Below are 26,969 nucleotides of genomic sequence, written 5' to 3'. Positions count from 1 at the left end.
GAGCGATATGTGCCTGTAACGCGCAGAGCGATATGTGCCTGTAACGCGCAGAGCGATATGTGCCTGTAACGCGCAGAGCGATATGTGCCTGTAACGCGCAGAGCGATATGTGCCTGTAACGCGCAGAGCGATATGTGCCTGTAACGCGCAGAGCGATATGTGCCTGTAACGCGCAGAGCGATATGTGCCTGTAACGCGCAGAGCGATATGTGCCTGTAACGCGCAGAGCGATATGTGCCTGTAACGTGCAGAGCGATATGTGCCTGTAACGTGCAGAGCGATATGTGCCTGTAACGTGCAGAGCGATATGTGCCTGTAACGTGCAGAGCGATATGTGCCTGTAACGCGCAGAGCGATATGTGCCTGTAACGCGCAGAGCGATATGTGCCTGTAACGTGCAGAGTGATATGTGCCTGTAACGCGCAGAGCGATATGTGCCTGTAACGCGCAGAGCGATATGTGCCCGTAACGCGCAGAGCGATATGTGCCTGTAACGCGCAGAGCAATATGTGCCTGTAACGCGCAGAGCGATATGTGCCTGTAACGCGCAGAGCGATATGTGCCTGTAACGTGCAGAGCGATATGTGCCTGTAACACGCAGAGCGATATGTAACGTGCAGAGCGATATGTGCCTGTAACGCGCAGAGCGATATGTGCCTGTAACGTGCAGAGCGATATGTATATATAACGTGCAGAGCGATATGTGCCTATAACACGCAGAGCGATATGTACCTATAACGTGCAGAGCGATATGTACATATAACGTGCAGAGCGATATGTATATATAACGTGCAGAGCGATATGTATCTATAACGTGCAGAGCGATATGTACCTGTAACTTGCAGAGCGATATGTATGTATAACGTGCAGAGCGATATGTACCTGTAACGTGCAGAGCGATATGTATCTATAACGTGCAGAGCGATATGTACCTGTAACGTGCAGAGCGATATGTACCTGTAACGTGCAGAGCGATATGTACCTGTAACTTGCAGAGCGATGTGTATCTATAACTTGCAGTGCGATGTGTACCTGTAACGTGCAGAGCGATATGTACCTGTAACGCGCAGAGCGATATGTACCTGTAACGCGCAGAGCGATATGTACCTGTAACGTGCAGAGTGATATGTACCTGTAACGTGCAGAGCGATATGTATCTGTAACTTGCAGAGCGATATGTATTTATAACGCGCAGAGCGATATGTACCTATAACGCGCAGAGCGATGTGTATCTATAACGCGCAGAGCGATATGTACCTGTAACGTGCAGAGCGATATGTATCTATAACGCGCAGAGCGATATGTACCTATAACGCGCAGAGCGATATGTACCTATAACGCGCAGAGTGATGTGTATCTATAACGTGCAGAGCGATGTGTATCTATAACGCGCAGAGCAATGTGTATCTATAACGCGCAGAGCGATGTGTACCTATAACGCACAGAGCGATGTGTACCTATAACGCGCAGAGCGATATGTACCTATAACGTGCAGAGCGATATGTATCTATAACGTGCAGAGCGATATGTATCTATAACGTGCAGAGCGATATGTATCTATAACGTGCAGAGCGATATGTAGCTATAACGTGCAGAGCGATATGTACCTAGAACGTGCAGAGCAATATGTGCCTGTAACTTGCAGAGCGATATGTACCTAGAACGTGCAGAGCAATATGTGCAGAGCAATGTGTATCTATAACGTGCAGAGCAATTTGTATCTATAACGTGCAGAGCAATGTGTATCTATAACGTGCAGAGCAATGTGTATCTATAACGTGCAGAGCAATGTGTATCTATAACGTGCAGAGCGATATGTACCTATAACGGTTAGTAGCCTGGAAGCCCCGGAAGTTTAAGTGAGCAGAGCCTGGATATGGGGGGAGGTAGGGGGGGCAGCAGATCCCCCACAAACGCCTCTCCTGTTAACTCTTTGTTGATAGGAAGAATCACAAACAGGTAGTACTGATTACTCACAGTACTGTATTGTTACTGTGCCACCCCTGTATTGTTACTGTGTAGTACTGGTAGTACTGATTACTGGTAGTACTGATTACTCACAGTACTGTATTGTTACTGTGTAGTACTGGTAGTACTGATTACTGGTAGTACTGATTACTCACAGTACTGTATTGTTACTGTGCCACCCCTGTATTCAGTGCTCTACAACATATATTTCACAGGTGGTACAATATTAATATGGCAGTCGGTGATGCAGACAGAGTAACAGAGGATTCTTGTCCCGCAGGCTTACAATCTAAGCAGCGCAGTGGACAGCAATATTACCCCTCAGTTAGTTGGGGGTGGGCTGCAGACAGTTAGGGGTATTAAGGGAAGAAGGTTCCAGGGATAATGTGAGCATGTTTTAATAATGGGATAATGATAATGTCCCTGGCAGTGACACTGCCCCCCTGACCCCTGACACGGAGCAGAACATGAGGACATACTGACCTGAGACCTGGGGGTGTCCATCCTGGTGTCCGGAGCAGAAGAGAACCAACAGCAGGAGCTTTAAAAATGCTGCATGGAGCCACATGCTGGGGGTCAGCAGGGGCCACATGCTTGGGGTCAACAGGGGCCACATCCTGGGGGTCAGCAAGGGCCACATACTGGGGGTCAGCAGGGGCCAAATGTTCAGGGGGCGCAGACAAGTCACTGGATGGTTTGGGGAAACATTGTAAAGAACTGGTCTGGGATTTGTGTTAATATGTGTCACAATGTGTTATTGTGTGTGTGTGTGTGTGTGTGTGTGTGTGTGTGTGTGTGTGTGTGTGTGTGTGTGTGTGTGTGTGTGTCACAATGTGTTACTGTGCATGTCACAATGAGTGTTGTAGTTTATTGTGTTATGGTGTGTGTCTTATATAGTCTGTGGGACAAGTTGTGTGTGTGTGATGATTAGTACAGGTATAGTTTTTGTGTAATGATGTGTGCTGTGTGTGGATGTGTGTGTATATTTGTGATGTGCATAAAGTGTGTGGATTTATAGTGATGTGTATGGAGGGGTCTCTGTATTTGTGTGTTTGTGATGATGTGTGTTCAGAGGAAGGGACCTGCTCAAGCCATCAGTGTCACACTAAGTTGTGTGTCCCTGTGTCGTCTCACACTGCCGGTGTCACTGTCCTGCTTGTCGCTGCCTGGTTCATGGTGACAGATCTCCACTCGTGTCCTGGGATCCGTGGGACTCTCCGGCTCTTTGTCTCTTCTCATTTGTTTCTTGTGTAGGATTCCCAAACTTCAGAGACCCTCCTCCTGTCCTCCCCCCCCCCTCATCTCTCCTCCTCCTGCAACCCCCATCCCTCCTCCTACCCCTCTCTCCTCCTGACACCCCCATCCCTCCTCCTACCCCTCTCTCCTCCTGACACCCCCATCCCTCCTCCTACCCCTCTCTCCTCCTGACACCCCTCATCTCTCCTCCTGACACCCCCATCCCTCCTCCTACCCCTCTCTCCTCCTGTTCCCCACTTATCTCTCCTCCTCCTGCCCCCCATCCCTCCTCCTACCCCTCATCCCTCCTCCTACCCCTCATCCCTCCTCCTACCCCTCTCCTCCTGAAACCCCCATCCCTCCTCCTACCCCTCTCTCCTCCTGACACCCCTCATCTCTCCTCCTGACACCCCCATCCCTCCTCCTACCCCTCTCTCCTCCCGTTCCCCCCTTATCTCTCCTCCTCCTGCCCCCCATCCCTCCTCCTACCCCTCATCCCTCCTCCTACCCCTCATCCCTCCTCCTACCCCTCTCCTCCTGAAACCCCCATCCCTCCTCCTACCCCTCTCTCCTCCTGTCCCCCCCTCATCTCTCCTCCTCCTGCCCCCCATCCCTCCTCCTACCCCTCTCTCCTCCTACCCCTCTCCCTTCCTGTCCCCCCTCATCTCTCCTCCTGCCCCCATCCCTCCTCCAACTCCTCTCTCCTCCTGACACCCCAAGCCCTCCTCTTGCTACCCGATCTCTCCTCCTGCCCCCCCCATCTCTCCTACCCCCCATCTCTCTTCCTCCTGCCCCCCATCTCTCCTCCTGCCCCCTCATCTCTCCTCCTGCCCCCCTCATCTCTCCTCCTACCCCTATCTCTCCTCCTGCCCCTATCTCTTCTCCTGCCCCCCTCATCTCTCCTCCTCCTACCCCCATCTCTCCTCCTGACACCCCTATCTCTCCTCCTGACACCCCCCACCCTCCCTTCATCTCTCCTTCTGCAGCTACCCCCCCCCCCTTCTTATCTCATCCCCCTGTTCCCCACCGGTTGTTGATATTTTGGATTATCTGCAGATGGGGGGGTCGTGGGACCCCACTCAGGCTCCTCTGTGGGGGGTGCAGTGTGTGTTAGGGGGGGGGGGGCAGAGCTGTTATGTCCAAGGTTTCTTTGTCCTGAGGCTGCGGGGCTGCAGCTCTGCCTCCCTCTGGCGGGGATTCGGGGATATAACACCTGAGCTAAAATTTGGCTTTATGTAGGATTGGTTCCATGATATTGATACTTGTTGTCATATTAATATTGTTATTATAAGTGAGTCACCCAATTGTTGCCACAACATATCCCTATCAGTGGAGTCTGATTGAATTCAGGACTTTAAAGAATAATTGTAGAATTATTTCGAAATCACAGTTGTTTAGCGGTAATGTACTTGTTATTGTATAGGACAGAGGTCTGAATGTCTAAAGACCGCCACCTGTGAGTTTTGGGCAGAGAAAATGTCATTTTAATGGAAAAGTGCTGATTTATATCAGTGAGACTCCACTGAAGTCGCTAATAGTAAAAATCAAAGAGACACAGAAAATCAGTGAAAGTTCACATTGGATAAGAACCGATTCCTCCTCTCATCAGAGGAATATGTGTGTGTATATATAATATATATGTTTGGAGCTGGATACCTTCTTGCCGCACTGTTCTAATAGTCTTACACCAGACACCAGCATGATAAACTGCCTTATTTGCAGGTTGCAAACGCACTCCTGAGGAAGGGAGATCCCCGAAACTATGCGACCTGCAAATAACACAGTTTATCACACTATAATGTCTGGTGTAAGACTTTATTACAATAGTGCGGCAAGAAGATATCCAGCACCCACGTTTAACTACGTGGCAGACGTGGGATCCCGGACACTCTTCAACTGCCTGCACCTTACACAGAAAAAGGACACCCGCTACCATTATCTAAAAGGAGTGCGGTAAGATCAGGAGCCTTTATCCTGACTGTGTATAATATATGTATAATATATACAGGCATACCTCGCTTTAAGGACACTCACTTTAAGTACACTCGCGAGTACGTACATATCGCCCAATAGGCAAACGGCAGTTCGAGCATGCGCCTGTCAGCACGTCCTGGACAGCAATACCGGCTCCCTACCTGCACCGAAGCTGTGCGCAAGCGGGGAGACTATAGAGCCTGTTACACATGCGTTATTTACATCCGTTATGCACGCATTACGATTGCCGTACTGTACATGCATCGATAAGGGGGAAAAAGGGAGTGCTTCACTTTAAGTACATTTTCGCTTTACATACATGTTCCGGTCCCATTGCGTACGTTAATGCGGGGTATGCCTGTATACATATCATCTTCCGGCCGTGTCGGTGCACTGCTGGATAAAGCCCCCCCAGGGATATTCCGGACATGACACTTGCAGCCCCTCTCTTCTCCTCGCTGCTGGATGAAGCCCCCCCAGTGATCTTCCGGACATGGCACTTGCAGACCCTCTCTTCTCCTCGCTGCTGGATGAAGCCCCCCCAGTGATCTTCCGGACATGGCACTTGCAGACCCTCTCTTCTCCTCGTTGCTGGATGAAGCCCCCCCAGTGATCTTCCGGACATGGCACTTGCAGCCCCTCTCTTCTCCTCGTTGCTGGATGAAGCCCCCCCAGTGATCTTCCGGACATGGCACTTGCAGCCCCTCTCTTCTCCTCGCTGCTGGATGAAGCCCCCCCAGTGATCTTCCGGACATGGCACTTGCAGACCCTCTCTTCTCCTCGCTGCTGGATGAAGCCCCCCCAGTGATCTTCCGGACATGGCACTTGCAGACCCTCTCTTCTCCTCGCTGCTGGATGAAGCCCCCCCAGTGATCTTCCGGACATGGCACTTGCAGCCCCTCTCTTCTCCTCGTTGCTGGATGAAGCCCCCCCAGGGATTTTCCGGACATGACACTTGCAGCCCCTCTCTTCTCCTCGTTGCTGGATGAAGCCCCCCCAGTGGTCTTCCGGACATGGCACTTGCAGCCCCTCTCTTCTCCTCGTTGCTGGATGAAGCCCCCCCAGTGATCTTCCGGACATGGCACTTGCAGCCCCTCTCTTCTCCTCGTTGCTGGATGAAGCCCCCCCAGTGATCTTCCGGACATGGCACTTGCAGCCCCTCTCTTCTCCTCGTTGCTGGATGAAGCCCCCCCAGTGATCTTCCAGACATGGCACTTGCAGCCCCTCTCTTCTCCTCGTTGCTGGATGAAGCCCCCCCAGTGATCTTCCGGACATGGCACTTGCAGCCCCTCTCTTCTCCTCGTTGCTGGATGAAGCCCCCCCAGTGATCTTCCGGACATGGCACTTGCAGCCCCTCTCTTCTCCTCGTTGCTGGATGAAGCCCCCCCAGTGATCTTCCGGACATGGCACTTGCAGCCCCTCTCTTCTCCTCGTTGCTGGATGAAGCCCCCCCAGTGATCTTCCGGACATGGCACTTGCAGCCCCTCTCTTCTCCTCGTTGCTGGATGAAGCTCCCCCAGGGATTTTCCGGACATGGCACTTGCAGCCCCTCTCTTCTCCTCGTTGCTGGATGAAGCCTCCCCAGGGATTTTCCAGACATGGCACTTGCAGCCCCTCTCTTCTCCTCGTTGCTGGATGAAGCCTCCCCAGGGATTTTCCGGACATGGCACTTGCAGCCCCTCTCTTCTCCTCGTCGCTCCAACACATTTTCTGATATCATCCTTCCATCTCCCAGAATGCACTGGGCGAACACTTTTCTCTTGAGCCGCAGTGGAAGATTCCCTTGCAAGAGTGTCTTGTTTCTTTCAAATGTTCTCTCTCTCTCTCTCTCTCTCTCTGTCTCTCTGTCTCTCTGTCTCTCTGTCTCTCTGTCTCTCTGTCTCTCTGTCTCTCTGTCTCTCTCGCTCTCTCGCTCTCTCGCTCTCTCGCTCTCTCGCTCTCTCGCTCTCTCGCTCTCTCGCTCTCTCGCTCTCTCGCTCTCTCTCTCATTTTCTTTGGCTAGTCCCCTCCTGGTAGGACATGATATGCAGTGGTGGATTTCCCGTTAGGCCCGGGCTTAAGGTGGCAAAATTTGGGGGTGGCCTATGCGGCCGTCAAGCACAGATCGCCTATGCGCACGAGCGGCTGGCAAGCACCAATCACGCATGCGCGGCCAGCAACCTGACATCACACGGCGTCCCGTTGCTTAGAACGGGATAGCGCGGCGCTGGAGGAGGTAACTGCCTAAGGACAGCATTTTTTTCAATCCGACACCGATGCTAGGTAGAGGGATGGATTGAGTTATGAGCCCCTCTATGGAAGAGCTGCAGGAGTTGGGAGTTCTTCCCGAGGGCTTTGGTTCTTCCAGTTATGAGTTAATGTTCCTATTAATAAATGCGGTGAGGGCTTAGCTAAAATGAGAAGAGGAAGGCAACATATGTGACCAAGGAAGCACTCCAGCCCTACGGAACACCCTACTGGAGGAGTTTAGGGACCACCTGGGAAGGCCATACCAGAGTCCTAATGTGCAGTGCCAATGACCATCAATGTCCATCAGCGCAGAGACAATTGCCCACATCGGTTTCAGGCCGGGGATGAACGGGGGGGGGAGAGAATTTAATATCGTTGAAGTTGCTTGGGTTGTGTGGAAGAAACTAAACCCCGCTCATATTTGAGGGTAACAGTCTAACAGGGACTTTTATTCATAATGCGTAGCTGCTGCAAGAGTGACATACAGTATGCAGAGTCAGGCTCGAGTCTGATGAACATAAGCACTAAGATCTTATTCTTATCACGACTGCTCACTCTTAAGGCAGCTTGTGTTTTATTAAACCAAGACTGTGTAATACAAGTAATTGTTTTAATTTAAACAATGGGCATTTGGGCTGGTGTGTATATTTGGCACGTGCGTGAATCGGAGGGCAGGGTGAAGTATATTAATAATAATGATGGGCAGAAGCTGGTTCTATATGTGGAGGTTCCTGATGAGAGGGGAAGAATGGACAGGAAAGCCGGTCCAGCAAATTATTATTAACGTTACCCCTGAGAGTAGCATGCAGAATATGCTATAACTGCTCCATGTAATCCCTCCCTACAACTGCTCCTTTTGTTCCCTATAACTCCTCCTACTGCCCCATTTAACCGCCCCCTATAACTCCTCCTTTTGCCCCATATACCCACTCCCTATAACTCCTTCTATTGCCCCATACAAATGCTCCCTATATCTCCTCCTATTACCTCATATAACTGCTCCCTATAACTTCTCCTATTGCCCCATATGCCCCCTCCCTATAACTCCTCCTATTGTCCCATATAACCGCTCCCTATAACTTCTCCTATTGCCCCATATAACCGCTCCCTATAACTCCTCCTATTGCTGCATATAACCTCTCCCTATAACTCCTCCTATTTGCCCCATACAAATTCTCCCTATAACTCCTTCTATTGCCCCATATAACCGCTCCCTCTAACTCCTCCTATTGCCCCATACAAATGGTTCTTATAACTCCTTCCATTGCCCAATATAACCTCTCCCTATAACTCCTATTGCCCCATACAATACTTCGCCTCATTCTTGCAGTGCAGGAGCAGCTGGTAATTAATCCTGAGAGAGACAATTATTCTTGATGTTTGCTGACACTATTTGGTTATAACGCCTGGTGAGCTGCACGAAGTTAACCCCTTCCTTCCCGACAGCTCCGGTGCCGCCTTGTCGCTGAGGTTACACCTGGCTTCACTATAGCAGACGTCTCCTAGAAATGATCTTATACATTCAACCCGTGCCGATCGCAAAACCCAGCGACTGCAAAATAAAACAGCACAGGGATTATCAACCCCCAAATCTCTGTAGTTTCCGTGGGATTTTGCTTTGATTATTATTATTATTATTATTAATAATAATATTATCGTTTATTAGTGAAGTGCCGACATATTCCATAGCGGGGTACAAAGGGATCAGCGTTATGTTTATTACATAAACGTTTGCGTGCCGGTGAGGACAAACACGCACACACGGATATAAAGAGTCTGATCCTGAGACTTTACACTCTACAGCAGGGGGCGCACAAACTTCTTAAGCTGCTCCCCCCTGCCCGGGAGCCGCAGCATTCGCGCCCCCCCCCCCTCTCCCAATGACTCAGCGTCAAATGACGTCGCGGGTCGTGTGACGTCACGTGACCCAGTCGCGTCATGTGACTCCACGTAGCCATGGCGACGCGTCGACGGAGACCAGCAGAGAGCAGGTAAGTGAGTTACAGAGACCTCACGCCTCCCCCGGCACTTCATTAAAATGCTGTGAGGAAGAGCGCGGGGCCTCTGTAACCGCCCACACCCCCCCTACAAATTCTCCCGCACCCCCAGTTTGCGAACCGCTGCTAGAGGGTGCAATTTGCTTTTTCCCAGTACTGCGGCTGGGTGTTGAGCAATCCCAGCTATACCCTTCATGTGTGTTTTTATTTTATTTTTAATAAACCAGTTCTGTAATATTAGATAATACTTACTACTTTTTTCCCCCTTTAAATTCAACTCTTAATACAATTTTTAATGAGTTTAATATACTGCGCATCCTTTGATTTCTATAGCAGGTCTTAGCCCATCTCCCCAGCAGTGCAGGATATTCTGTTTGTGATCATTTGTTGCCAATGTTCCCAGCAGTTTGAGCTGCAAACTGTAACAATAGATAGTGTTACCTTAGTAGTATAAGGATACGTTGTAGCTACTGAGTTACACTGACTCAAGGATTGGTTGAAACTGAAAGGCAGCCATTTAGTGAACCCTGGGAAGCAGGATCTTTGCTGACCGATCGCGGGAGAACCAATCGATTGGCAGCTTAGCCCATTAGTTTTCAATAAAGGTAATCAAAGGGTGCATATAGTAAAACAAAACAGTTTTTAAAGTGCCACATGAACTGCCTCTTTAATGCAGAATCTCCAAGTGTATGTCTCCCCCGGGGTTTGGAAACACACACAGAATGACATTGGTGTAACAGATTTGTCACCTCTCCATCGTAAATGTCAGAAGATCAGCAAAAAGGACAAATCAAAGAGGACACTTGTCCCACACCTATAGGGACAGTGCTGATACAATGTGACAGAGGTCCCCACAGGCATCAAGCACCCAGGAGATAGGTGTGTGTTAGGGTGGATAATGACAGCGCTGCTTTTTTATTATTGCTGTAATTAAGACCGTTAGGGTGTCATTCCCTCTGTGTGTTATTATATCTCTGTGTGTTATTATATCTGTGTGTTATTATATCTCTGTGTGTTATTATATCCCTGTGTGTTATTATATCTGTGTGTTATTATATCTCTGTGTGTTATTATATCTCTGTGTTATTATATCTCTGTGTGTTATATCTCTGCGTGTTATTATATCTCTGTGTGTTATTATATCTGTGTGTTATTATATCTGTGTGTTATTATATCTCTGTGTGTTATTATATCTGTGTGTTATTATATCTCTCTGCGTGTTATTATATCGCTCTGTGTGTTATTATATCTGTGTGTTATTATATCTCTGTGTGTTATTATATCTCTCTGCGTGTTATTATATCTCTCTTTGTGTTATTATATCTCTCTGCGTGTTATTATATCCCTCTGTGTGTTATTATATCTCTGTGTGTTATTATATCTGTGTGTTATTATATCCCTGTGTGTTATTATATCTGTGTGTTATTATATCTCTGTGTGTTATTATATCTCTGTGTGTTATATCTCTGCGTGTTATTATATCGCTCTGCATGTTATTATATCTCTCTGCGTGTTATTATATCTCTCTTTGTGTTATTATATCTCTCTGCGTGTTATTATATCTCTCTGCGTGTTATTATATCTCTCTTTGTGTTATTATATCTCTCTGCGTGTTATTATATCGCTCTGTGTGTTATTATATCGCTCTGTGTGTTATTATATCTCTGCGTGTTATTATATCGCTCTGTGTGTTATTATATCTCTCTGCGTGCTATTATATCTCTGCGTGCTATTATATTTCTGCGTGCTATTATATCTCTGCGTGCTATTATATCTCTGCGTGTTATATCTCTGCGTGTTATTATATCTCTCTGCGTGTTATTATATCGCTCTGTGTGTTATATCTCTGCGTGTTATTATATCGCTCTGTGTGTTATATCTCTGCGTGTTATTATATCTCTGCGTGTTATTATATCTCTCTGCATGTTATTATATCTCTCTGCGTGTTATTATATCTCTCTGCATGTTATTATATCGCTCTGTGTGTTATTATATCTCTGCGTGTTATTATATCTCTCTGCGTGTTATTATATCTCTCTGCATGTTATTATATCTCTCTGCGTGTTATTATATCTCTCTGCATGTTATTATATCGCTCTGTGTGTTATTATATCTCTGCGTGTTATTATATCTCTCTGCGTGTTATTATATCTCTCTGTGTGTTATATCTCTGTGTGTTATTATATCTCTCTGCGTTTTATTATATCGCTCTGCGTGTTATTATATAATAATAATACCTCTGAATGTTCTATCTCTCTGAATGTTATTATATCTCTCTGCGTGTTACTATATCTCTCTGCGTGTTACTATATCTCTCTGCGTGTTACTATATCTCTCTGCGTGTTATTATATCTCTCTGCGTGTTATTATATCTCTCTGCGTGTTATATAATGATATCTCTCTGAATGTTCCATCTCTCTGAATGTTATTATATCTCTCTGCGTGTTATTTTATTGCTCTGAATGTTATTATATCTCTCTGCGTGTTATTATATCTCTCTGCGTGTTATATAATGATATCTCTCTGAATGTTATTATATCTCTCTGCGTGTTATTTTATTGCTGTGAATGTTATTATATCTCTCTGCGTGTTTGTATTGGTCTGTATATTAATGAAGCCCTCTGAATGTAATGTTTTCTATGCCCCAATATGGGTGCCGTTGACAATGCAGATCACTGACAAGGAATCTATGGCTTATTCAAATGCCTGGCTAGCTCAGTCGGTAGAGCATGAGACTCTTAATCTTAGGGTCGTGGGTTCGAGCCCCACGTTGGGCGTAATATATTTTTTTGTTAAGTGATAATTTCTTTATTTATTTAAATTGAATTGTAATAAAATAAATAGTAACATGCACACCGAAAAATTTGGATTTAATTTTTTTATTGGTGGCACTTTGCTTCCTTTCTAATAATGAATTCTCTATTCGTATTCCGGGCTTAATAACTGAAATTGTGAGGCGTTTAATGTGGCCCGGAAGGATTTTATGTATATATACACGGTATAATGTTCTACCCCACTGCAGAATAACTGATTTATATATTATTATTATTATTAGATAAGGCAGGGACACAGCCACCATACACATCTCTGCTACGTGACAGGAGGTTTGGGCGGGAAAACGTGACATGGCGGGAGAGAATAGAGAACTACAGCTCCCGTCATGCCCTGTGCCGGCTCGGAGTCACCGAGCATGCGCAGTGGGCGGACGCGCGAGGCGGGCTGCGTGCGGCGCATGCGTAGTGGGCGGGCTGCGTGCGGCGCATGCGCATGTGACGGCGGTGCCCGCGCGCTGGACATGCGCATGTGACGGTGGGCGACGTGCGGGTTCCGCGCGGCGGGGCGAGTAAATGTGGCGGAGTCCGTCACCGGAGTCCCGGGAGCTGCGGACGTTATAAATGGCGCCGAAGCAGGACCCCAGGCCCAAGTTCCAAGAGGGTAAGCGCGGGAGAAGGCTGGGAGGGAGGGGACAGGAAATACCGAGGGAGGAGAGGCCTGCAGAGCATGTCACCACGGGGTGGGGTATGAACTGCGGGTCGGTGGGCGCACACAGGGCTGGGGGTGGGGGGAGGCTAGTCTGCCACGCAGGTTCCTGGGGGAGGTTGGAGGAGGTTTGTCTCCCCCGCAGGTTCCTGGAGGGGTGAGGTTAGTCTACCCCGCAGGTTCCCGGGGGGCTGGGGGGAGGAGGTTAGTCTGCCCCGCAGGTTCCCGGGGGGCTGGGGGGAGGAGGTTAGTCTGCCCCGCAGGTTCCCGGGGGGCTGGGGGGAGGAGGTTAGTCTGCCCCGCAGGTTCCCGGGGGGCTGGGGGGAGGAGGTTAGTCTGCCCCGCAGGTTCCCGGGGGGCTGGGGGGAGGAGGTTAGTCTTCCCCGCAGGTTCCCGGGGGGCTGGGGGGAGGAGGTTAGTCTGCCCCGCAGGTTCTGTGGGGGAGATGGGGGGTAAATGTATTAGTCTTGGGGTACACATTGTGCTGGGCTCTCTCAGATTATGTTACATACAAGGGGGTATTTGATGGCACGACTGTCCTGTCCAGGAAATGCTTTCATTTTTTTTCTGATTAGATAAGTGGGTCCGGAGCTCACGTCTTCTCTATGATTAGCTGGGGTGGGTCCTGAGCTCATGTCTTGCCTATGATTGGATGGGGGGGGGGTTCTGAGCCCACGTCTTCATGATTAGATTGTGGGGGTTCTGAGCCCACGTCTTCATGATTAGATAGGGGGGGGTTCTGAGCCCACGTCTTCATGATTAGATTGTGGGGGTTCTGAGCCCACGTCTTCATGATTAGATAGGGGGGGGGGGGTTCTGAGCCCACGTCTTCATGATTAGATAGGGGGGTGTCCTGAGCCCACATCTTTATGATTAGGTATTGGGCGCCTTGTGCCTGGTTTCCCTTTGATTTAGATGTGTGTCCCGTGCAAGCAGCTGACCTTTGATTAGACAAGGGGGTCCTGTGCCTGCATCTGCCCTTTGAATTAGGGGGGCATCCCGTGTCCGCGTCTTCATTTTGATGGGGGCATTTTCCTTTTGATTTGGGCGGGGGCCTGGGCGCGCGCCTTTCCTTTGATTAGGGGGGATGGGGGAGGGTCACCTGTCCGCATCGTCCCTTTGATTAGGGGTCTCCCGTGCCCACGTCTTTTTTGTTTAGATGGGAAGATTGTCTGCAGGTCTCCAGGAGAGGGGATGGGTGGCCAGGGATTTCATTGCAAACACGGGAGAATGATTCTCTTTACAAGTGACCCCTCTGAGGGCTTGCTAAACACATTGAATAAACTGGAAGCCATGTGATGTGATGGGAAGATGCACTCATACTCTGATCTTCCTCCCAGTAGGGTGTGTTAGCCGTGTATTACACAATGGTGTATATTTGTAGTGTGTATATTTGTACAGTGTGCGTAAGCTTGTCCTGTGTAGCTGCGTTTTGCTTCTACTTACGCTAACCTGGCTCTCTTGGGCTTATCACAGAGTGTAGACATAGCAGAAGGTCGAGCTCTGCACTGTTCTTTCTAGTTAGGCCTCGTGGTGCCTTAGTGCCTGCATGCGTTTCCATTGAGCTACTTAATAGAGCTGCAAAGCCTCATGCTTTGCAGTGTCCCTGTGTGTTGTCACCTATCACCACCCTCAGGCATTGTCTCTCACCTCCTTAGAATAAGTCACAAAGGGATGTGTTTCAGACTCTGCATATTTACAGAGCTGCTACAATCCTGCACGTCCATCATATGATCAAAGTCGGTGGTACCGCTGGACCTAACCCTTTGCAGGACAGGTCTCCGCAATAACACAGGGGTTACAGTTACACACCCACTGCCATGAATAGACTGTTTGACTTAACTCATACTTCTCAACTCGTGCAGTTTCTCTGTGAGACTCAAGAGTTTTGACTCAAAATGTGCCTGATTTTTTTTGTTTCCTCGCAGGTTAAATTCTTCCCCTGCTTTTGATGGACATTTACGCCATTGCAAGTTTTTTTAGTAAGGAGAATCCAGATTTTTCACTGCTTGGGTTGAGAAGTATGTTGATTTATTTACTAAAGATCTTTTCTAGGGGGTGTAAGGTGGGTTAGGGGCAGAGAAGGGAGGCGGTGGGGAGGGGTACTTGTAAGTACTAATAAAGTAATAGAAAAATACCTGCAGTATTTACAGAAATCCCAATAAAAAATAAAAAAACACATTTCTTGTGTGTTCTGAGCAGGTAAATCTCCTCCTGTGTGTGATGTTTGATCGGTTACTTATTAATGAATGTGTAAGCTCTTCTTACCAAGAGAAGGCTGTTAGTTGGTAATCGGTAGCACACACAGGGAGGAGAGATGGGGTGTGATAGGCAGTGTATGTAACCCACGCCTGCATGTCTTAGTGTCTGAATACGCTGCCTTTTTCATGCATGTCACTAATGTTATTACATTTCTCTTGCTGGGTTTCCTTTTCCCCAGCCCCGTGCTCGCATGGCATACGTGTAACAAAGAACTACAAACCCTCTGCCCTGCAGCAGGGCCGAAGTCCTGCAAAGCAGAATAGATTTTATCAGCCCTGGCAGTGTACTTTGCGCTTTACAATACAGCAGGGGTCTCTCGGTGCACTATCATTTGGGGCATAGGCCAGACATGAATGTAAACACTTTGAGCCAGGTATCATTGGAGACATTACTCTCTGGGTTAAATGCTGCGCTGTGTGTTCAGTTCTGAAGTACTTGAACCTTATCAAGTCTCGGTAAATGTTACTGCTCAGCGTTTCATACAGGTCAGCAGGCCATAGTTTTCATTGTGTGTCCTGCTGCTGGCGCTGTCCCTGATAGTCTGATACATTGTATGTTAATTGTCACAGATCCCGCTCCGGGTGTCCTCTCCAGGGCCCGCGGGTGCAGGCAGTGGGTATCAGCTGTCCCTCTGTGTGTCAGACTGACCCTGTGAATGTCACTGCTCTGTCTTGTATTTCTGCGCTTCTTCCCTCGTCATTAACACCTCTGTTTCCTCCATCTCTTGCAGGTGAGCGTGTCTTGTGTTTTCATGGGCCTCTCCTGTATGAAGCAAAGGTACGACTCTCGCCCCTCCTTCTCTAACACCATGTAGTGATGCCTTTTATTGGAGCAGCTTGGGAATCCAGATTTTGATGTGATATTGGAGAACCAGAAGAAATCTCTCATATTACACGTACAGGACTCTCATTGATCCACTGGAAGGTATCATTGCCTGCAAATACACCTAATGCTCCTCAGGATGTGTAAAAATAAAATTTAAAAAAAGACCTGTTCTTGTGAGCGGGGAATAGGGTCACATCCCGAGCCTTCTCTCTCCTATGCTGCCTCCTGTGTCACAATGTGGGCTCAGAGCGGGTGCCACCCCCTGTCCCTCGTGTTACACACGACTGGTGTAACTGTATCCTAAACGATGCAATTCCTCCAGAAATGTGTGAATATGTGAGAACAAAATTCTCTCTCCCCCCCCTTTAATCCTCATCAAACGTTGGTAAACGAGCATTTAATTACACACGCATCGTTTCTATTTACTTATTTTAATGCTGTTCCAAACCCCATTCCATTTACAACCAGATTCTTTAAGTATTTCAGTATAGAAGTTAGTGACATTAAAATGTTTAAAGTACATTATAGAGAAGTGCGTATAGTGCATGTTTGGGGGGTGAGGGGGTTGGATTCATGGATTTCAGGCCCGATCAAGATGTCTTGTTTTCGCGTTTCACTGGCTCCTGTCACCTGGTTAAATCTGACTCTTCTATCGTCCTCAGTGTGTGAAAGTCTCCATTAAGGACAAGCAGGTGAAGTACTTCATACACTACAGCGGGTGGAATAAGAAGTAAGTGTAAAGGAAAATGTGCCTGGGATTTAACCCCTTTATGACCAGAGAAGCCTGACGCATTTTGCATGTTATATTGCAGTGCAATGTGTTGCAGGTCTCTGGCAGTGACAGGGTTAAGCATTACTTTGCTTTTGGAACCTTCCGATTTTTGTGGACTGGATTACAATTCCTTTTTTTTTTTTTTTTAAATGGGGTTAGACTTCAGTGATTTAATCCAGGGGTGCGCTAACTGGGGGATGGGGGGGGGTCGCAAGGTTTTCCGGGGGGGGGGGTGCGGCGGTTGCAGAGGCCCCGCGCTCTTCCCCAAAGCATTTAAATTAAATGTCGTTGGATCTCGTGGGGCATCTGTAACAAACTTACCTTGTCTTCAGCGTTGCCATGGCAACGCAGCGTCAAATGATGCTGTGGGTCACGTGACCTCGCAGCATCATATGCCGCCAAAGACCAGGTAAGGACGGGCACGAGCAGGAGGACACGCCCAGCGGGAAGGGGATGTAGTCGCCCTCTGGGGGCACGCCCAGCAGGTAGGGGGTGGAGTCACCCTCTGGGGGCACGCCCAGCGGGAAGGGGGTGGAGTCACCCTCTGTGGGCACGCCCAGCGGGAAGGGGGTGGAGTCACCCTCTGGGCACGCCCAGCGGGAAGGGGATTGAGTCACCCTCTGGGGGAGTGGGACACACCCAGCGGGGAGGGGATATCACAGGTAGTAAGGGGGTTGAGGCCATCCAGCAGGAGGGGGTTGGAGTCACCCTCTTGGGCGGAGGGGAGGCCCGACCAGCTGGAGGGGGTTCGTGTCGCACTTGGACCTTCTTTATTGTTGGATATTTGTGGTTAAATCAGATGGACCATAAATCTGTTGAGAAGAGAGCGGGAGCGTTTGGGAACATGGAGGTCTGTATGATTTCCCCCTTAGGGAGTCCGCGGCAGCTGTAATAAGTCATCGCTGCACAGTGAGCGGCCGGGTCTCCCTGTGACTCTCTGGTGATTTCTCTCTCCCTTTCTGCAGCTGGGATGAGTGGGTACCAGAGAGCAGAGTACTCAAATACGTGGACACCAACCTACAGAAGCAGAAAGAACTTCAGAAGGCCAATCAGTAAGTGAGGGGGCTTACAGACCACGCCATACTGCGGAGGGAACTGGGAGCAAGACTTTAGTACCACATTGAGAGAGCGGTTGGGGCAGAAGGGTGATGTGTTAATTTCTTGCTACCAGAGCATACGAGTAGACTGGGGAATCCCTGTGAGGGGACAGGGCTGACGTGTGCGTTTCTTCCTGCAGGGATCAGTATGCAGAGGGGAAGATGAGAGCAGCAGCCCCAGGAAAGAAGACAGCTGCACTTCAACAGAAGAATGTAGAAGTGTAAGCAGCGTATGGTCTCTGGCACGGCCCCCCCTCCGTCACCTCTCGCGCCCCCTCCGTCACCTCTCGCGCCAGTTATCTAGTGACCTGTTTTATACAACCTAGGATGTCTCCCAGCACCCAGATACATTATATAGTTATCGTTGTGGTTTGTAAAATGACGCTATCCGTGCTACGGTATGTTTGAGTCACTGATGTCATTATAGCATTAATTAACAGAATCAAAGAGGTCAGGGACATGTAAAGATCTATTAAAAGAACAAGAGCATTTCCTCATGCTGACCTGACGCAGCAGCGGATGCATTTGCCATTCCCCTGTCTGCAACGTCAAGTCAAATTTGAAACGCAATGTGAACTTTAAACTTTTAATACAGGAGGCAACAAGACCTGCAGAAAAATCCTGTGCTGCTCCACCAGGCCACACTCCTCCCCCTCTGTGCTCTGTGGTGCCTGCCCCTCTGTGCTCTGCTGTGCCTGCCCCTCCCCCTCTGTGCTCTGCCATGCCAGCCCCTCCCTCACTGTACCCCACCGGAGTGCGTTCCCCTCCCCCTCTGTGCTCCGCAGGTGACCGTCTCCCTCTGTGCCCCGCTCTGCTGTGCCTGCCCCTCCCCTTCTCCCTCTGTGCTCTGCCATGCCTGCCCTTCCCCCTCTGTACCCCACTCTGCTGTGCCTGCCCCTCCCTCACTGTACCCCACCGGAGTGCGTTCCCCTCTCCCTCTGTGCCCCGCTCTGCTGTGCCTGCCCTGTCCCCGCCTGCGCTCTGCCAGGCCTGCCCATCCCCCTCTGTGCCCCGCTCCCCTCTCTCTAATTGCATCACATCTAACGTGTTCCTATTTCTTTCAGGAAAACAAAAAAGAACAAGCAGAAGGGTGAGCGCTTTCTCACTGTTTGCATTATCTGTGACATGTATAATGTATAACATGCCGGCCTTGTGATGCTCACTCTCACCTCTCTCTCCCTGTAGCCCCCGGCAGTGGGGAGGGCAGCAGCACCAGTGAGACCCCTCAACCACCACGCAAGAAGCGGGCGCGCGTGGATCCCACTGTGGAGAGTGTGAGTGTCGCCTTGTGATGAGAGCAGACTCTTAAGGCTTTGCCTATAGTGCCGCCGACGGCGACACGATGGGTGACGTCGCCACCGGCGAAAGTTATGTTTCGCCGGTCGGCGGCATCGCGGGATTCCCGCAATTTGGTTTGTTAAACTTTGCCGGCGGCGGGTTTTTTCGCGACGTCGCTTGTCGCCGTCGCGTGCACTGTAAGCGCACGCGGCAGCGGCAATGTTTTTGTTTTTGGTCGAATTCGCGTTGCCGGCACTATAAGCATGGCCTAAGGCTGCGCTTATAGCGATGGCGACGCGATGTCGCGGCAAAACAAATGTATTGCCGCCGTCACATGCGCTTATAGTAGGAGCGACGCGACGGAACAACGGCTTGGTCGCGATCGCTGGAAGTCCAGTCAATTTGATTCTTTACAGCGACCGCAGCGTGCCGTCACCGGCACTATAAGCGCAGCCTAACGCGGAAGGGTTTCTGTGACCAGCTGCACACCCGCTTACAAAATTCATGTTGTATAGTTTGGAAACATTATTAATGCGAGAACATTTTCTAGGACATGGCTTTCATTGCGAGTCTCCTGAGTTCTGCTTTATAACTCAACCTTAGTCACTGCATCGTGGGCTTCAGTGCAGCGGTATTTGTTTGGTGACCAGTGTATTTAGTTGTAGAGGATGGGTGGTATGTATTGATGCTTCAGAGATGATACATAGTAAAAATAGAGTATATAAGCCATATCAAAATATACACAATATGTATATATAGATGAAGTGTAATCCTGGATGAATAAAAAATGGAAATATAGTGAATGAAGGTGTCGTTCAATGTCGGACACCTACCAGGGTGGTCATGAAACACCGGTTCTAACCGATCGCGCCACGAAACCTACAATCCACCGACTAATGGGCATCCTAGAACTGCCGTACAGCTGCCGAAAATCCCAAATGCAAAGAGTCTATCCAGGAAATAAAGTTGATATCAACGTTTTACTCGCATGCGGTTCCAATGCCTCTTTATCTTGATCATTGGAACTCCATATAGGCGTGCATATCCGGCGGCATGAGGGTCCGGCGGCATGCATATCCGGCGGCATGAGGGTCCGGCGGCATGAGGGTAGAGCGAATACACAGCACAGAAATGCCCAGGCTAGATAGCATGTGAAATGGAAAAAAATATTGATTTAAACAAAAGCCACGAGATGAACAGGAAAAAAAGTCTTCCAACGCGTTTCAAGCCCAGCTGGGAGCGAAATGAGTTGGAGGACTTTCTGTTTCTGTTTATCTCACGGCTTTTGTTTAAATCTATATTTTGTGATCTGCATTGCAGTCGTTCTCCTTTATACAGTGTATATATTTGGTGCTGTTTTGGCGAGTGCGCTACTGACGGTGCCGAAGCGGTTACCCCATCAGGTTCCGAGTGTTTCTGTGCTCTGCCCACAGGAGGAGACGTTTATGAACCGGGTTGAGGTGAAAGTGAAGATTCCCGAGGAGTTGAAGCCCTGGCTCGTGGATGACTGGGATCTGATCACCCGTCAGAAGCAGGTGGGAGACATCGTAGATGTGGTCTGTAAACACGCCCGCTGCCCGGGTTCTCACCTGAGCGAGAAGTTCGTATTGGAAACCCTGTAACTGCTGCTAATAACGTGTCCACTGCCCGTTGTGTATGGGACAGTGAGCCATATTGTGATTGCTAATTAATCAACATGTGCAAACGGTCCTGAAGAAATTGAGGAAGTGTTACCTTCAGTGCCAGAGCGGCCGGCATTGTAATGCGGAGCTATAATATATACTCTGCATAGCAAAGTGTTGAAGACTTCTCTGGCGGTGCAATGGTTAAAGCTGACTTTTGAGGAGTTGGGTAGCATTTTTCTAGTCCCCTGTGTTTCCCCCAAACTCTTTTGTAGACCCTGATATGTTGGGTGCCTGTCCCAGTTTTGATGCTGGCACAGCGGGAGAGGGTCATGACATGACATGTCTGTCTTCCTGCAGCTCTTTAATCTTCCTGCCAAGAAGAATGTGGAATTGGTTCTGGAGGAGTACGCCACATACAAGAAATCCCGGGGCAACACCGATAATAAGTAAGCCACCTGCTCGTTTGTCATTGCTCAATAGTCCAGCGTCACTGAATTTACCAACTCTCAAACTGTGAATCCACGTGTGGCCAAAACGCTGTTTGTATTAATTACACCACTGATTAAACCCAGTGAGATTTATGTTTTGCACGCCGTGGGGTTCTCTCGTGCATGTCATGTGTATACATGTTTCAAGCTGTGTGCTTGTCTCTTGTGCAGGGGGCGTGTGTATACAAGTTACACACTGCTTGTCTCAAGCAGGGAGTGTGTATACATGTTACACGCTGTGTCTCGTGCAGGGAGTGTGTATATGTTACACGCTCTGTGCTTGTCTCTTGGGCATAGAGTGTGTATACATGTTACATGCCATGTGCTTGCCTCTCGTGCAGGGGGCGTGTGTGTATACATGTTACACACTAATTGCAAGTCACTGTACCGTGATCTGCGCTCTGCAGATGAATTTTTTTCGGCGCGGTGGGCGTGGCCAAAATGGGTCGGTGGGTCGGGGTTTTATTGCAGGACAAACTCATTCACAGAATTCACTGGGCTACTTCTCACGTCCCCTCATAAATACTCTGAGCTTTACTCAGATTAGTGGCTTCCAGCCCTATGTAGAACGAGTCCAGCAAAGTTTCTCACAAGCTGAGTGCTGCCAGTTAGTACGAGTCCAGCATCAGTCATTTTCTATCCTTCTTGTAACTCCTCCCCTCCCTCCTCATTGGCTGACTCGTGCAGCACGTGACGCGTCAGTGCTTCTGATCACCAGAAGCATGTAGCTTCGGCCGGCTGACGCGTCACAGCACGCAGTCACCCATGCCGGAAGTAGCCACCGGGGACCTCCAGACTGGAGGTAAAGTGCTGTTGGCCCGACCGCCGCGGGTCCTTAGCCTAACAGGCCATGTGCTTGTCTCTCGTGCAGGGAGTACGCAGTAAATGAGGTTGTGGCTGGAATAAAGGAGTACTTTAACGTCATGCTGGGCACACAACTACTCTACAAGTTCGAGCGTCCTCAGTATGCGGACGTCCTGGCAGACCACCCTGACACCCCCATGTCCCAGGTGTACGGAGCACCCCACCTGCTACGCCTCTTCGGTAAGTTGCTTCATCGTGCAGCGTGTTCACATCCCAGTCTCACTATAGGCCTGTGTGCCTTGCCGTTGCTTCTGTGCATCACGCCTCCTTGTGTATTGGGTGTATTTGCTGTGACATGAACCCTCTCTCGTCAGTGCGCATCGGAGCCATGCTGTCCTACACTCCCCTGGATGAGAAGAGCCTGGCGCTGCTACTAAACTATCTGCATGACTTCCTGAAGTGAGTAACTCTCTCCTCGCCATCACCGACCGAGCACCCTGTCCTGTTGCTGTACTCCCATGCAGGAAGCATGGGGGGTAATGAGGGCCTCTTTAATCCCTTCACTTGCTCTGCAATGCATTGCAAAGTTCTAACACTGGGGCGGCAACTTCAGTCCTCCAAGGCCACCAACGGGTCAGGCTCTAAGGATATCCCTGCTTCAGCACAGGTGGCTGTCTTCGACTGATCCACTGATTGAGCAACCTGTGCTGAAGCATGGATATCCTGAGTCTGACCTGTTGGTGGCCTTAGAGGATTGGAGTTGGCCGCCCCTGATCCAACAGATACGCATTGGGTACAGAACAGTTCCTTTTGTTTAAACCACAAAAGTCCATTCCCGTTTCATGTTCTTCTCATTATCCCCACGGGGCTCTGTCGCTGGTTCATGTCCTTGATCTCTTCCTCTTACTTCTCCCACCACAGGTATTTGGCCAAGAACGCCACCACACTGTTTAGCTCCAGCGACTATGAGGTGGCACCCCCAGAATATCACCGCAAGGCAGTATAGGGTCATGGCCGATCTCCTTGCCCCAAGATGAAGCAGAGGGCATCGCTTGGGAGTTCCCCAAAGACCTCTCACTCTCTAGAATGATCTGGGACAGGTAACATTGTTTGTACAATCCAGTAACCCAGAGAGTGGACGCCTGCTGGGGGTTGGGGGGGGGAATCCAGTGGATCAGTGACGGGGTGGTGGAGAAAGTTTTCTTGCCCGAGCCAGGTTGGACTTGAACACAGCGCTGGTAGGAGGCACCTGGACGCTGCTATGATCAGTGGTGTGTCTCACACCCCTCCAGGGACGTTTTGGATTGTGGTTGAACACGTGAAATATTCGGACACAGACCCTCCACTTCCTCCCCTCGTGCCTCTACTTCCTCACATCATTTCAACTTGATGTCGTTCTGGTCTCCAAGTGTTGTGTCCGTGTGTCTGTGCATCATGAACGTTTTGTATGTTCACGGCTCGTGTAAGTGTCCCTGGCACTAGGTCTGCAGCACAGCACCCGAGGCCCTCGATTCAAGGGCCAGGACCAGCTCCCCTTCGGTTCGTGTGCTTGTACAGATCAGGTTTTCAGGTGAGCTGTGCAGGGACGACGTCTGTATTGGTTGCAACCTGTGTTGGCTGCAGGAGCCCAGAGTAAGCTGAGCTTGGGTCCCAGGATCCCTGGTTTCCAGGAGGAGTCTGGCTGCAGTGGCGACCTCCTTGAGTGAGGGAACCTGTTCCATTTCCCCGTCTTGGATTTTGTGGCCTCCGGGGCACAAGAGATTCCAGCAGAGACCTCGGGAGGTTTTTGTCGCAAGTAGAAGTTGAGCAGCTGCTTTTATCCCTTGGACAAGGAGTGGCCAACTCCAGTCCTCACGGGCCACCAACGGATCAGTTTTTAAGGTTATCCCTGCTTCAGCACACATGGCTGTCGTTGACTGAGCCACTGATTAAGTCACCTGTGTGGAAGCAGGGCTTTCGTTAAAACCTGGCTTATTGGTGGCCCTTGAGGACTGGAGTTGGCCACTCCTGCCTTAGACTCTTGGAAGCCTCATTAGCTGCACCTGCCGGGTGTGTGATCTGGAGCTGGGGTAACTAGCAGTGTACATAGGGTAACTACGATGGAAAGGATGCAAGGATCCTGTGCTGGCAAACGTGACAGAAGGAGCGACATGCTAAGGACTGCACGCTGCGCCAACCTAAGGCCCACGGGAACTGGAGCCACATGAAAGAAACTAGACAAAGGACTAGAGGCAGATATGTTGCTGCAATTCTTCAAATTGTGAGACTTGTTTTTTTAGACTTCTGACAGCGCCTGGATAACTCCTCATGTTCCATGCCCGTCTTGCAGCTGCTGCAACAGTTTGTGTGTCTGCTCAACACAGGGCAGAGTATTTGGGGGCATCATGCTGGGCCTGCCGCCTGCGCTTTTGCTCTTGGTAATTTTGTCAGACTTGCTGTGATAATTCTCTGCTGAGTTGCCAGGGTTTGGGCGGAGAGCGCGGGAGTCTGTGTGTCTGTGTGTCTGTGTGTCTGTGTGTCTGTGTGTCTGTGTGTCTGTGTGTCTGTGTGTCTGTGTGTCTGTGTGTCTGTGTGTCTGTGTGTCTGTGTGTCTGTTGCTTCCTCGCTGTGTATTATTATTACGACATGTATCCATGTCTCTGCACAGTGTTGGAAACAGCAGGGGTGCTGTTACTGCCTTTCATTACATTTATTTTGCCAACACGTACATATATTACGCAATGTAAAAACGGCCGTACTTATGTCTCAGAGCCGGGCGGGCCCATTGGTGGCGTTAAGTTACAGCTGTGTTCATTCTGTTTAATATGTCATCTCCAAATACACGTCTTTACTTTTTATATCGCTGCATTTTTAAGTAAACGGATGAAACTGCGGAGGGAAGGAGAGACTTGTTCATTTGTTGTTTAATGGTTTATAAACACCATATTGATTTATTTTGGGGAAGACCAAGGTTCTCTCGATTCAGAGTATGTGTGTTTGAACATTCCTGCTGCGCGGAGCAGAGACGAGGTCCCTGGTCAGGTTCTCAGGATATCCCTGCTTCAGCACAGGTGGCTCAGTCCGAAGACTGAGCCTCTGATTGAGCCACCTGTGCTGAAGCTGGGATATCCTGAGAACCTGACATGTTTGGGGGGGGAGCTTGAGAACTGGAGTTGAGCGCTCCTGGTTTAGGGCCAAGCTTTTTTTAATGAAATCATTTGCGTGGTAGTGGAGGAGTTTGTAACATTCCAGTAACTGGAACACTAGCACAGGCTGCTGGTCCCACGCTACTGGGTGCGACTGTGTTTTTTTTGTTTGTATTTCCATAAAATTCTCTGCTCACTCCCATTAAAAGAAAAACCCCATATGTAAGTTAACCCCTCACTGGCACAGGGGCTAATGCTTTGCATGTTGTTGCTTTGCAGTATTCTATGCCTCGGCCAGCACAGGGTTAATTATAGATATCGTTTTATGCATGGTACAGAGTTTGTGTAATGCTTTTGGAAATCCATTTGTACAAAAGAGGATATATCAAATAAAAGGTGTAGCGTCTCTTCCTGGTGTGCTTTTATAACTGGGGTAACACGTGTTCTGAGTAGTTAGGGCAGTAATTCCCAACCAGGGTTCCTTGAAGTCTCAGGGGTTCCTCCTATGGAGGATATATACAGGCAGTCCTTGGTTATCCAACACAATGCGTTACTCAAAATGGCGTTGTAAAGGGAAACACGTTTTCCCATAGGAACACTGTTTAAATGAAAGGTTCCGTTCCTGAAGGCATTTTTAACACTAAAATACACCAAATATTTTATGCAGGCAATAAGATATGCAGCACACACATAAATTATATAGTGTATATACTGTATTATATATATATATATATATATATATATACTCTTACGACGCTTTGCAACGTTGTTTATGTACACACACACACACCGTTGCAAAGCGTTGGATAAGCCATTTTGGCGTTGTAAAAATGAATATAGGTATTCATTGCATAGCGTTGGATAAGCCATTTCTTGTAAAGCAAAGCGTTGTAAAACAAGGACTGCCTGTATTTTCTAGGGTGGATTGAGATAGAGTGGAGTAATTGACGGAAGGTAGGGGCGAGTGAGAGAAGAGGGGGGCGTGAGTGAGTGAGGAAAAGAGGGAGTTAGAGTGAGACGCAAGGGATAAATACATGCGAGGCGGGAAGGGGGAGAGTTAGTGAGATGGATGGGAGAGAAATACATGGGTAGAGGGTGGGAAATAGGTGGCGCGTGAGATGTAACATTTTGTGTCTGGCCCCTGTCGAACCTATTATGTGTCAGCCAGATTGGGGGTCCCCGAGATTTTTCTAAATACTTCATGGGTTCCTCCAAACAACAAAGTTTGGAAATCACCGAGTTAGGGTTCGGATCCTGAGCAGGTGCCAACATCACAGCAGCCACTAGAGTAGGAGTGCACAACTCCAGTCCTCAAGCGTGTCCCCCCCTCCATCACCCAAACAGGTCTGGTTTTCAGGATCTCCCTGGTTCAGCACAGGTAGCTCAATCAGCTCAGCATGTAACTGAGCCTCTGAGCCACCTGTGCTGATGCTGGGATATCCTGAAAACCTGAACTGTTAAGGGGGGGGGGGGGGGGGCTGGAGTTGAGCACCCCTGCATTAAAGGGCGATTCCGGTGTAGACCGGACATGGGTTTGCTCTGTCCAGACACAAGCTAAATGCAGGTTTATTTCCTCTCTTTGGCTCCGACGTCCCAGGATACAGCTCTGCTAGAAATGAGTTGGCTGCATTGCTGAACTCTCCTCCCATACACCTTGGAAGAAGTACTGTGGGCAGTGTGGTATTACTGAATACCACTACTTGCTTTAGTGACAAACTTCCAGGTCCTCTTTCATATTCAAATATTTTGTTGGTGTTTGGAAGCCCCTCCAAATAAAATCTGTTTAATAGCTTCTCATTGTTAAATATA

The 26,969-nt window shown here is 49.1% G+C and overlaps 3 protein-coding genes and 1 non-coding gene across 18 annotated transcripts in view; 3 read left to right on the top strand and 1 right to left on the bottom strand.

Annotated features, from left to right (window-relative positions):
* Nucleotides 1-3,289, bottom strand: part of ADAMTS7 (ADAM metallopeptidase with thrombospondin type 1 motif 7) — a 50,165-nt gene extending 46,876 nt beyond the window's left edge. The window contains exons 1-2 of one of the 3 annotated variants that reach the window (XM_075575390.1): nucleotides 3,103-3,289; nucleotides 2,452-2,585 (exon numbers count right to left, since the gene is read on the bottom strand). In XM_075575390.1, the coding sequence (XP_075431505.1) occupies nucleotides 2,452-2,585; nucleotides 3,103-3,143 (175 nt within the window). In that variant the 5' untranslated portion in view covers nucleotides 3,144-3,289. Of the gene's footprint in view, nucleotides 1-2,451; nucleotides 2,656-3,050 lie in introns of all 3 variants that reach the window. The other 2 variants (XM_075575391.1, XM_075575392.1) reach the window with 2 other exon arrangements.
* MORF4L1 (mortality factor 4 like 1) overlaps nucleotides 1-25,566 on the top strand; it is a 92,778-nt gene extending 67,212 nt beyond the window's left edge. For 2 of the 12 annotated variants that reach the window (XM_075575429.1, XM_075575427.1), the window contains 11 exons: nucleotides 15,877-15,923; nucleotides 16,634-16,701; nucleotides 17,709-17,795; nucleotides 17,981-18,061; nucleotides 18,905-18,930; nucleotides 19,026-19,114; nucleotides 20,552-20,653; nucleotides 21,101-21,189; nucleotides 22,103-22,275; nucleotides 22,410-22,494; nucleotides 22,957-25,566. In XM_075575429.1, the coding sequence (XP_075431544.1) occupies nucleotides 15,877-15,923; nucleotides 16,634-16,701; nucleotides 17,709-17,795; nucleotides 17,981-18,061; nucleotides 18,905-18,930; nucleotides 19,026-19,114; nucleotides 20,552-20,653; nucleotides 21,101-21,189; nucleotides 22,103-22,275; nucleotides 22,410-22,494; nucleotides 22,957-23,041 (932 nt within the window). In that variant the 3' untranslated portion in view covers nucleotides 23,042-25,566. The other 10 variants (XM_075575430.1, XM_075575434.1, XM_075575435.1 and 7 more) reach the window with 10 other exon arrangements.
* RASGRF1 (Ras protein specific guanine nucleotide releasing factor 1) overlaps nucleotides 1-26,969 on the top strand; it is a 202,259-nt gene that overhangs the window by 127,456 nt on the left and 47,834 nt on the right. The gene's annotated exons all lie outside the window — the stretch shown is intronic.
* TRNAK-CUU (transfer RNA lysine (anticodon CUU)) lies at nucleotides 12,109-12,181 on the top strand. Its single transcript has one exon. It is a non-coding gene; the product is annotated as a tRNA-Lys (tRNA).

This window comes from Ascaphus truei, chromosome 18 (genome assembly GCF_040206685.1).
Source record: "Ascaphus truei isolate aAscTru1 chromosome 18, aAscTru1.hap1, whole genome shotgun sequence".
NCBI lineage: Eukaryota > Metazoa > Chordata > Amphibia > Anura > Ascaphidae > Ascaphus > Ascaphus truei.
The sequence above is the reverse complement of the archived record's forward strand: the minus strand, read 5'-3'. Positions and strand labels throughout refer to the sequence as shown.